This window comes from Garra rufa, chromosome 1, assembly GCF_049309525.1.
Source record: "Garra rufa chromosome 1, GarRuf1.0, whole genome shotgun sequence".
NCBI lineage: Eukaryota > Metazoa > Chordata > Actinopteri > Cypriniformes > Cyprinidae > Garra > Garra rufa.
The window spans coordinates 35,931,678-35,943,763 of record NC_133361.1 but is presented as its reverse complement, the minus strand read 5'-3'; the positions used below and the strand labels follow the sequence as shown (position 1 = coordinate 35,943,763).

Genomic DNA, 12,086 nt, shown 5'->3' with positions numbered 1-12,086 from the left:
AAGGGACTCAAAGACAACTATCTCTAAACAAAAAAAAAGCACTGCTGTTAATCATTCAGGTAACAACACAGTATTAAAGTAGTAGTTCACTTTCAGAACAAAAATTTACAGATAATGTACTCACCCTCTTGTCATCCAAGATGTTCATGTCTTTCTTTCTTCAGTCGTAAGGAAATTATGTTTTTTGAGGAAAACATTTCAGGATTTCTCTCCATATAATGCAGCAAAATGCAGCTTCAAATGGCTCTAAACGATCACAGCCGAGGAAAGAAGGGTCTTGTCTATCAAAACGATCTGTTATTTTCTAAACAAAATTGCAATTTATATACTTTTTAACCTCAATTTCTCATCTTGTCTAGCTCTGTGTGTACTCTGTGTAGAGATTAAAAAGTATGTACATTGTAAAAGTTAGAGCCCTCTGAAGCTGCATTTAAACAGCATTTTGGAAGTTCAAACTCGGGGGCACCATAGAAGTCCATTATATAGAGAGAAATTCTGAAATGTTTTCCTCAAAAAACATAATTTCTTTACGACTGAAGAAGGGGGTGAGTACATTATCTGTGAATTTTTGTTCTGAAAGTGAACTACTTTAAGAATCAAGGGGATGTAAACTTTTGAACAGGGTCATTTTTATAAATTAAATTATTTTATTTTCTCTTGTGGACTATATGTAAACATATTTTATTTGAAATGTCTTATTCAAGTCAGTACTAAATACAAAAAATAACATGCGTTTTGCATGATCCCTCTTATTTTGCTAGAATAATTAACATATTGCAGATTCTGCAAGGTGTATGTAAACTTCTGACTACAGTTTAATTTTTACTGCCCCTAACATTTAGTTCTGAATGTAATAATATGACTGTCCCTTCAGGGGAGGCTGCCATCCGCTGTGGAATAAATGAGAAGGAGGACAAGCTGGGCAGCTTCACCAAGAAAGCCCTGCAAATCCAGTTGGACAGGTGAGGAGCACACAGACTCATTCACTTAACAAACCACAGCTGGCTGAGTGAATTGAGAAGAGCTTTGATATCACACTGTCACTCTCAATTTGTGTCTAGAAACACTGAACACATGGAGACCGTGAGAACACAGAAAGCAAAGCTTTCTTTTCCTGGAGTTCAGAAGACAGTATTCACATAATTACTCAAAGCACTAGTTTAAAATAATAATAAAATGTGTCACCTAACCTTTACTAACGCCTGGGTTTGTGACTCATCTGTTTTGTGTTTTGTGACGCATCTGCACAAAGTTTAATGGAGGGATGGCAAGCGTACCAGCAGGGGTGTGCTGAATCACCCGAGCTTAGCTTTATAAAACCATGCTGATTTAGTTATGATTCATTTTACATGATTAAAATGTACCATGGGATCAGGTTTTAACATGCCTAGAGTCATTACAGCAATAATTGTGGCATTTTGGATGCCATTTAAATAGTAACTTTTGTATTTTAGAATAAACACTTTAATCAGGAAGTGTTTTAGCCTTTTAGAAGATGATTTAGAATGGTCCTTTTGATCTGTAATATTAATTTTGTCAGTTAAGCCTCATTATAAGAGAACATAAACAACAGGAAATAATAATGACTCATCCCTCAGTTTGTGAAAATGAAATCTGAGGAGCAGTTGACTCCTCACTAAAGGCCCATTGTTACGCCCCATGGCTCAAAAGGACGTAACAAAGACAGGGACACACACAAAAGTGCCAAAAATATGCAAAATTTATTAACAAAAGAGAACTATACAGAATTCCAGTTCAACTCAGGGATGACGCACATAGGTCGTCACACCCATTCACACAAATAACGCAAACTATAAAGATAATGATAATAGTGCAGGGAAACGATTAATCGTGATTAATCGCATCTAAAATAAAGGTTTTTTGTACATAATGTATGTGTGTGTGCTGGGTATATTTAATATGTATGTATTAGTGGTGGGCTGTTATCGGCGTTATTGTGCTGCGTTAACGTGAGACTCTTATCGGGCGATAAAAAAAAATATCGCCGTTAATCTATTCTCAAAGTTGGGTTGGGAGCTGGGTCTATTCTACGTAAGCTATGATGACTTTCACCTTGATATTTTAGCGCGGATGTATACCTAGCCGAATTGCACTGTAGGGGGCGAGAACGAGTCTTTGAACCTGTGTGTATGCCTACTGTGAAATTACCACATCAAACGAGACGTGCTAACATGGATGCAGCTATGAAGCCGCCGGGTTTGCTTCAGGGCAGGGGCGTTGCTAGACCCTTTTAACTAGGGGCACGTGCGTGAGTTATAATTTACTTTGATAATCCCGATATAAAGACATTAAACTATATGCAACAACTGAATTGACGCTTCTAAAAGCCTCTCCTCTTTAACCGAAGACTGTGCACGCAGATATCCATGCCCGTGCACGTCTGTGTATTTAACTGCAACACGCACTCGCGCAGCCTTTTACGCAGAAGTACATGCGGTGTAGGAATAGTTGGTTACACAAGTTTGTATAGTTAATTGTGTTGTAAATGCAATTGTCAAGCAGTTTGTAATGCATTTTGGAAACAGGAGATGAGCCCCTGGTCTAATGCGCCACCTGGCTTGAGAAACCCGTTCTCAAAGACTTACTTTTAGTCATTATTTGGGTAGCACACATATTCTGAATGCCTTCGGCAGAATTCAGATTAGCCATTTTAATCTAGATTAATTCCAAGATTACAGTGAGATTAATCTAGATTAAAAAAAAATATCTATGCCCACCACTAGTATTTATACATACACCCCCATGCATGTATTTTTTTTTTTTTATTATATATAATATAAATTATCTGAATATATGTGTGACCCTGGACCACAAAACCAGTCATACGGGTCAATTTTCTTTAAATTGAGATTTATGCATCAACTGAAAGCTAAATAATAAGTATTCCATTGATGTATGGTTTGTTAGGATAGGACAATATTTGGCCAAGATACAACTATTTGAAAATCTAGAATCTGAGGGTTCAAAAAAAATCTAAATATTGAGAAAATGTAGTGTCCAAATGAAGTTCTTAGCAATGCATATTACTAATCAAAAATTAAGTTTTGATATATTTATGGTAGGAAATTTATAAAATATCTTCATAGAACATGATCTTTACTTAAAGGAGAAGTCCAAATCCAGAACAAAAATGTACAGATAATTTACTCACCCCCTTGTCATCCAAGATGTTCATGTCTTTCTTTCTTCAGTCGATAAGAAATTATGTTTCTTGAGGAAAACATTTCAGGAATTATCTCCATATAATGGATTTCAGTGGTGCCCTGAAGTTTGAACTTCCAAAATGCAGTTTCAATGCAGCTTCAAAGGGCTCTAAATGATCCCAGCTGATGAAGAAGGGTCTTATCCAGCAAAACTATCGGCCATTTTCAAAACAAATTGACTATTTAAATACTTTTTAACCTCAAATGCTCGTCTTGTCTAAGTCTGCGTGAACTCAGGGGAAGAAAATGAGATGGGAGTTTTTACAAAAATACCCTAACTGTATTGGCCAGAAAAAAAACTGAGTTCACGTAGACTTAGACAAGACAAGCATTTGAAATTGTCAATTTGTTTAGAAAAAGACAGATTGTTTCGCTAGATAAGACCCTTCTTCCTCGGCTGGGATCTTTTAGAGACATTTGAAGCTGCATTTAAACTGCATTTTGAACCTTCGAATTTGGGGGCACCATTGACATTGACATTATATAGAGATCATTCCTGAATTTTGTTTCCTGAAGAAACAATTTCTTATTGACTGAAAAAAGTCACAAACATCTTGGATTGCAAGGGGGTGAGTAAATTATCTGTAAATTTTTGTTCTGGAAGTGGACTTCTCTTTTATATCCTAATGATTTTTGGCATAAAAGAAAAATCAATAATTTTGACCCATACAATGTATTGTTGGCTATTGCTACAAATATACCCCAGCGACTTAAGACTGGTTTTGTGGTTCAGGGTCACATATACACACATACATATATACACATACACATGAATATTTTTAAAATATGTACTGTATGTGTGTGTCATTATATATACATAATAAATATACACAGTACACACATATATTATATCAAGAAAAACTCTTATTTTGAATGCAATTAATTGCGATTAATCATTGCCCAGTACTAAATGATGCTTTGCTTTACTCACCCTCAAGCCATCATTGAGCTATATGATTTTCTTCCTTTAGACAAATGCAATCAGAGTTATATAAAAAGAAATATCCTACCATTTCCTAACGTTTTAATAGCAGTGAAAGGACTCCTGATGAAGGTCGTGTGACCGAAACGTTGTGTCAATAAATATTACTTCTTTGCAAGTCACGATAGTGTGCGGGAATTGCTTGTCTGTTGAAACGATCTACCTGGTTGGTCTTATTATCCTACGCACCTATCACTTGCAGGTGTGCGATGGAGTTTGTTCACTAAGTTAAAAACACCAGTCACGAATTGGAAGTTCAAAACAAGGTTTTGTAAAGGAAAATGTCAGAGGAATTCGATAGAAGCCAAGAGGAGACTGGTTTTCCTTTGCTGTTAACAAAACTTGGTTCTCATCCGCTGGAACGCCACTCTCTCGTGGACGCACGTATGACAGTTAGTGGAAGATTACAGTTTATACAGTTTTAAATATGGATATTTTACAAACGCATTGGTTAAATTCAGAAGACCTTTATTAAGCCTCCGGAGTACTTTTTATGATGAATGGACGCACTTTCGGACTTAAAAAAAATCCCGACACCCATTTACAAAGCTTGAAAGAGCCAGGACATTTTTTAAAGTAACTCCAATTGTATTCATCTGAAAGAAGAAAGTCATATACAAATAGAGTTAGTAAATCTTGTGGTAATATTCATTTTTGGCTAAACTATCCCTTTAAAAATAAATCAAATGAATAAAAAATAACAAATGCAGCACAGTCGTGGCCAGAAGTTTTGAGAATTACATAAATACTGGAAATTGGAAAAGTTGCTGCTTAAGTGTGTTGAATCATGATACCGAGTGTGAACTTACCCTTCATTGCTCATCTCGGCTTGTCCACTGCAGTCCGAAATCTGGCGTTAGTTAGCCGATGCTAACAACAGGTTGTCAATGAGGGTGAATAGGGCATCGGACTAGCCATGTAAATAAATCACTGTTTTACACCATTTACGAGGCACAAAGTAGCACCACACTTCATTGGTAGACTTCCAAGGGCCCTGACATTTATAACGAGACATTGAGAACTCAGAAAAAGCACTGGTAGTTTAATTACAAGAAGATTTATACAGACATTCCCCTTAGTAAAATTACCGGTCGCCGCCGTCTTGAATTTAGTCACGATAAGTCGAGTGACGAGCACGAAGGAAACTACAACCTGATAAATTGATAACCTGATAAGTTCCTTCCTGCTCGTCACTCGACTTATCGTGACTAAGTTCAAGATGGCGGCGACCGGTAATTTTAGAAAGAAAAGGTGAGCGCTACCATCAGTCCTGTGTCATGCCAACAGTAAAGCATCCTGAGACCATTCATGTGTGGGGTTGCTTCTCATCCAAGGGAGTGGGCTCACTCACAATTTTGCCCAAAACCACAGCCATGAATAAAGAATGGCACCAAAACACCCTCCAACAGCAACTTCTTCCAACAATCCAACAACAGTTTGGTGAAGAACAATGCATTTTCCAGCACGATGGAGCACCGTGCCATAAGGCAAAAGTGATAACTAAGTGGCTCTGGGACCAAAACGTTGAAATTTTGGGTCCATGGCCTGGAAACTCCCCAGATCTTAATCCCATTGAGAACTTGTGGACAAACAAAAACCCACTAATTCTGACAAACTCCAAGAAGTGATTATGAAAGAATGGGTTGCTATCAGTCAGGATTTGGCCCAGAAGTTGATTGAGAGCATGCCCAGTCGAACTGCAGAGGTCCTGAAAAAGAAGGGCCAACACTGCAAATACTGACTCTTTGCATAACTGTCATGTAATTGTCGATAAAAGCCTTTGAAATGTATGAAGTGCTTTTAATTATATTTCAGTACATCACAGAAACAACTGAAACAAAGATCTAAAAGCAGTTTAACAGCAAACTTTGTGAAAACTAATATTTGTGTCATTCTCAAAACTTTTGGCCACGACTGTATATCTAAATACATATTGTCACGATGTGTCCTCAGTCTGCCTGAGGTACCTGTGCTGGTGGACGTGCCATGTCTGTCTGCGCAGCTGGACGACTCTTTGCTGCATATGTTTCGTACGCAAGTGGCTCGCCATGGCAGCGTGGCCTCTCATCCGCCCGTCCAGATTGAGGAGCTGGTGGAGAGACCAGGCGGTGTGCTGGTGCGCTGGTGTAAGGTTGGTCTGGCCTCCCATGTTTAAGTCCATCAGACATTTTCATTTTCGTGACCCTCCTAGTAATGCCTACTGTTTGTGCGTAGGTGGACGATGACTTCACCCCTCAAGACTACCGGTTGCAGTACCGTCGTGGTAACTCTTCTCAGTATGAGGACGCGTACATTGGAAAAGACACCGAGTTCCTGGTGCTCCATCTTGACCCACACATCGACCACCTGTTTCGCGTGTGTGCCAGAGGAGAGGGCCGAACCGAATGGAGCCCGTGGAGCATCCCGCAGACCGGCTACACCACTCTCGCACCCCACGGTACTGACTGAATGAAACCTAGCATTTTCTAAAGTTAAACTAGGATAGTTCACCTAAAAATTAAAGTTCTGTCATTTACTCACCCTTAAGTAGTAGTTTTTATTCCATACTGTGGAAGTCAATGGGGACCAGCAACTTTTTGGTTACCCACATTCTTCAAAATATCTTGTTTATGTTCAACAGAAGAAAGAAATTCATACAGGTTTAAAACTGCTTGAGGGTGAGTTAATGACAGAATTTCTATGGAAGTCTTTTCTAAAACACCTCAAGCAAATATGAATGTTTCATGAATGCTATTGTGTGTTTGCAGAATGGCTTCCAGGCGTGGATGGTTACATTTTAAGCAGTAGGAAGAACATCGCCATGCGCAGTGACTCATCGCCTGGTCACGGAGGTGTTCTGTACTCCAACACCCCCACCTACTTCTGTGGCCAGACCCTCACCTTCAAGTACATCAGCATTTCATTCTGCCACATATTCTCATAGCAGATATATATGAAAGTAGAGCGCTATAAATAGGCTAAGATCATATTACGCATATAGCAATTAATTATTCAAAACAACGGAAAGATGCAGAATCATCAGAAATTTTTACAGTAACAAATATAAGCAGGCTTATCATATGTCTCAGTCATTGTGGGTCTGATTTTTGGCTTTGTCACTTGTTTGTTTGCAGGATCACAGCTGCTGGACAGACTGATAAGCGCGACAGTTTGGGTGTGTGTGCGGACAGCAGAACTGACACAGACTCACTGCAGAGGGATCAGGCTGTCTGCATCTCCACTAATGGTATGAGCAGGACAATAGAATTAAACCCCAGAGACTTTACTTTACAAGCACAAGCTTTTCTGAAGATCCAGGACTTAAAAAAATTGCATTTACAACAGTTTACGGGCATATTAAAAGTGATAATGTCAATATATAATATGTGAACCTGTACCACAAGACCAGTGTTAAGTAGCATGGGTATATTTGTAGCAATAGCCAAAAATACATTGTATGGGTCAAAATTATCAAATTTTCTTTTGTGCCAAAAATCATTAGCATATTAAGGAAAGGTCATGTTCCATGAAGATATTTTGTACATTTCTTACTGCGAATATATACAAAACTTAATTTTTGATTAGTAATATGCATTGCTAAGAACTTTATTTGGACAACTTCAAAGGTGATTTTCTCAATATTGAGGTTTTTTTGCACCCTCAGATTGCGGATTTTCAAGTAGTTGTACCAATATTACTGATGTCTCTTGGAAATTGTTCTTTTTTTCCTAATATATAACCATTAACTATAGCCATTTACAGTATAACTGAGAGCTATCAGTTTTAACATTTATTAAACTTTAAAAAAATAACAACTTCTAATTTAAGTGAACCTAAAACAATCTTCGCATAAGCCCATTATTTACCTGTGGCCTTCGCAAGTAGAAATTACACAGAAATTGAATAAAGTTATTAACTAAATACTAAATCCTTAAAGCTACAAAAGTTGGTTTCCTCTTTTTTCTTGTGCTCTTTGATTAACAGACATCACAGCAGCTGGGTTGTTAGCTTATTTGGCTGCTATTACTTTAAGAGCTACCGCTGCCTAATGTGACACGGATCTGACACGCATGCTCGTAGTTTCATTCACGCTTTAATATGAAATAGTTTGTGTGTGCAACAAGCACAGTATAAAGGCTGACAGGACAGGTCAATTGTTTTTACTGACATGTAGCCTGACAACATCTCATCTGACTGCAGTTTACTGTTGTTCTACTGAAGCTCCCTCGTCATCTGTACTTTCTGCGTGCTTGTTTGACTAGCACCTGGTGCTGAAGTGAAGTTGGAGTGCAGGTCTGAAAAGTCTCCCATTTGATGTGGTCATAAAGACGTTCTGCATCTAAATAAACACTTCTTGTCAAGACAAAAAGAGAGACAGAAGCTGTGGTTGTGAGTGGGGTGGCTAACCCTAGCCCTGCCCCTGCATTAATTGTTAAATAATTTTAAACTGGAAAAATTAATCACATGCGGTAACGCGCTAATTTTGACAGCACTCCTTACAAATTGTAGTATATTACTGATTGTAGATTACATGATAAAAACTGTAGTTAGTAACGTAATCTAGGTTACTCATTTTAGGTAATGTGTTCTGACTACTTTTTGACTAACTTGTTTTAAATGTACCATTAAAGGGTTACTCCACCCCAAAATGATTTTTTTTTTCATTAATCACTTACCCCCATGTCGTTCCAAACCCGTAAAAAATATTTTTCATCCAAAATATCTTAAATTGTATTCCGAAGACGAACAAAGCTTTTACGGGGAAGGAACGACATAGGGGTAAGTGATCAATGACCAAATTTCATTTTGGGGTGGAGTAACCCTTTCAGTAATCAAAAATATAAGTAAGCAAAAATATATTCCATCTTTTGATATCAACATCCTAAAATGCATTAAAGATTACATTAAACCAGGATTTCCCAAACTGATAGTTGATAAAGTTGATAAAAAGCTAATAATTCATTAAATCATAAAAATGTAAAATAAAGTATTTAAACACTTGAACACCAAAAATAAAATATTTTATTTGCCTGTTTACCATGCCCATTTATCAACATCAGAGAACTGTAAACATGCAAATGTGTTGTTAAATTATTGAAATATGAATTTCTTCTGAGACTTTAAGTAAATATTTCATGTCAAAAGGGTGTGAAAGACAAAAATGTTTGTGAATCCCTGCATTATATAAACATGAAACATTAATAAACATGAAAACAGCAATGACATGACTTGCCCAAAGTCTTTCAGAAACAATAAATTATAAATCATTTACTGACATTGTGTGAGTAATATGTAATTATGCTATCCATAAATAGCAACTGTTATCTGACTATGAATCATACAATGTAACATACTTTACTTTATAGGAGTACTTCATTTTTGGAATCTGATTATGTAATCCTTACATAATTGTTTTTTTAGAAACTTCAAAAGAACATTTATTTAAAAAAAAAAAAAAAAAGAAACAAACCTTTCATAACATTACAAATGATTCTGTCACATTTAACAGTGTTGCTAAATATATATATATACACACACACACACACATTTTTTTTCCTCAGGTGATATTTATTTGTGAAAAATGGCTTATAGTATTTTTCTTTGAGGGGAAAGAAACATAACTTTGACCAGCTATTGCTGCCATGTTGATTTTAAAGTGTTTAATTTCAGAAAAAGGTATAGTAACAATCTAGAATTAATCAAGGCTTCATTTACACACTTTAACTAAGTGAACACAAGCCAGAATGATATGTAGTCAGTTAACATAAGAAATATTAGAAAGGTACACTACCAGTCAAAAGTTTCATCTGCTCACCAAGCCTGTATTTAATTAATCCAAAGTACAGCAAAACAGTAAAATGTTGAAATATTTGTACTATTTGTGATTTCAAAGCTGAATTTTTAGCATCATTACTCCAGTCTTCAGTGTCACATGATCTTTCAGAAATCATTGTAATATTCTGATTTGCTAAAGAGCAGAGTAGATTTTCAGGTTTCTTTGATGAATAGAAAGCTCAAAAGAACAGCATTTATTTGAAATAGAAATCTTTTGTAACATTATAAATGTCTTTAGCATCACTTTTGATCAATTTAAGCATTCTTGCTAAATAAAAGTGTTAATTTGTATAATTCCTGTAATATGATTTACTGAAATTTAACAGACTAACACTTTTTAACTAAGTTCAAATCAAAAGTGTTTTTAAAGCACTGCTTACTCACCGACTGCAGTAAACATGTGTCACCATGTGCTTTCCGTTTTCCAGGTGCGGTGTTTGTGAACGGAAAGGAGATGACCAACCAGCTACCAGCCATCACTGTTGGCTCTTCTGTGACCTTTGACATGGAAGTGGTCAACCTTTTTCCTGTGAGCAACAACAACAACCCCAGCGAAGGGGGAAACTTCAAGCTTAGGGTGACGATTGGCTCAGGGAACAGGGAAGTGGTGTTTGATTGGCTGCTGGATCAAGTGGTGGACAGCCTTTTCTTTGGCTGCTCCTTCACACACCCTGGATGGAAAGTGCTAGTGTTTTGATCATTGCTGGAATTCAAGACCTCACGTTTCTTTAATGTTATCAAACTTCCCAAGTGCTTACAGTGTTCAGATGTCACATTTTGCCCCCTTTTTCTTCTTGTCATCATCAGCACCACGTATCACAGCAGAATAACATTAAACTTTGTTCAGAGGTATGACGCCAACCACTACTCTTTGACCTCATTACAGGTGGACAGGTGTTGCGGTATTTGCATAACAGCAAATATTTGCAAAAGAGACTGTTACGTGTTAGGAGCCTAATAAAGTCTTTACCTGCAGGTGTTACGTTGCAAAGCACGCTGGTCTGGTTTACCACAGAAAAGAATCTACTGTGAAGCATTGAGATCAAAGGCACTCAAAAATGTGTAAAAACGCTTCACATGAACGACAAAGTGGAATCTCTTATGCTCAGACAATCTTTCTGCTTGAGTTTCCTCAAGTCAGAAATGGAGAATGTTTAGGACACAGTAACATTTAGAGATAGCATATATGACAACTAGTATTTCATTTGTGTTTGCCTGGTACTCTAGAGCTGTTTTTCATTTTTACATCACAGGGTAGAGTTCATGTGTCAACAATACTGATCAGTAGATAGCAATGTTTCCACAGAAATGTGACTAATTCGCACTAAGCTTAAGTGTGCCATTTTTTTTATGTCTTGCTGTACCATTTCATGTTTTTACTAGCTGGCTTACCTTACAGTAATGTTAATAATGCATTGGTTGGAGATTTCAGAGATGTATTTGACAAAATGAGAAAAGAAGCATCCAATTTGCATGTTCCTGAGGTAAAAGAACATCATTTATGTTACAAGGTACTATGTAATTCATCACTGCAGAGAACATTTGTAACTGGATGCAGATAAACCAACGAAAGATCTAAACTATATGATATTTATGAAACTGTGACCGTTTAATGTAGATTTACCTCATTTTGTCTGTGCCTTCGCAGTACAGCTGTAAGAATACAACGGAACATTTGCAATTTAATAAACTGTTTGGGACATTTCAGAAATCCTTGTTTTTTTTTTTTTTTTTGTAAGTGTTTAAAGGATAGTTCACCCAAAAATAATTACTCACCCTCATGTCGTTCCAAATCCATAAGACCTTCTCATCTTTGGAATACAAATTAAGATGTTTTTGATGAAATCCGAGAGCTTTCTGACCCTGCGTAGACAGCAAGGGTCTTACCCAAGTTCAAAAAGGTACCAAGAACATTGATAAAATAGTCCATGTGACTTTAGTAAATCAAACTAGTTTATGAAGCTACGAGAACACTCATCAATAATGGCAGAAGTCAGTGACTCAGAGGAGAAGAATTGTTGAATAGTCGTTATTTTTGCATACAAAAAGTATTCTCATAGTAGGGC

General features: G+C 36.9%; 1 protein-coding gene across 1 annotated transcript; it reads left to right on the top strand.

Moving 5' to 3' along the window:
- The first annotated feature begins 858 nt into the window (after positions 1-858).
- Positions 859-11,731, top strand: crlf3 (cytokine receptor-like factor 3). Its single transcript, XM_073832444.1, has 6 exons — positions 859-962; positions 6,160-6,337; positions 6,421-6,643; positions 6,954-7,092; positions 7,320-7,432; positions 10,449-11,731. Exons 1-6 carry the CDS (start codon positions 859-861, stop codon positions 10,715-10,717), a joined length of 1,026 nt encoding a protein of 341 aa, XP_073688545.1. The 3' UTR covers positions 10,718-11,731.
- Positions 11,732-12,086: the final 355 nt, after the last annotated feature.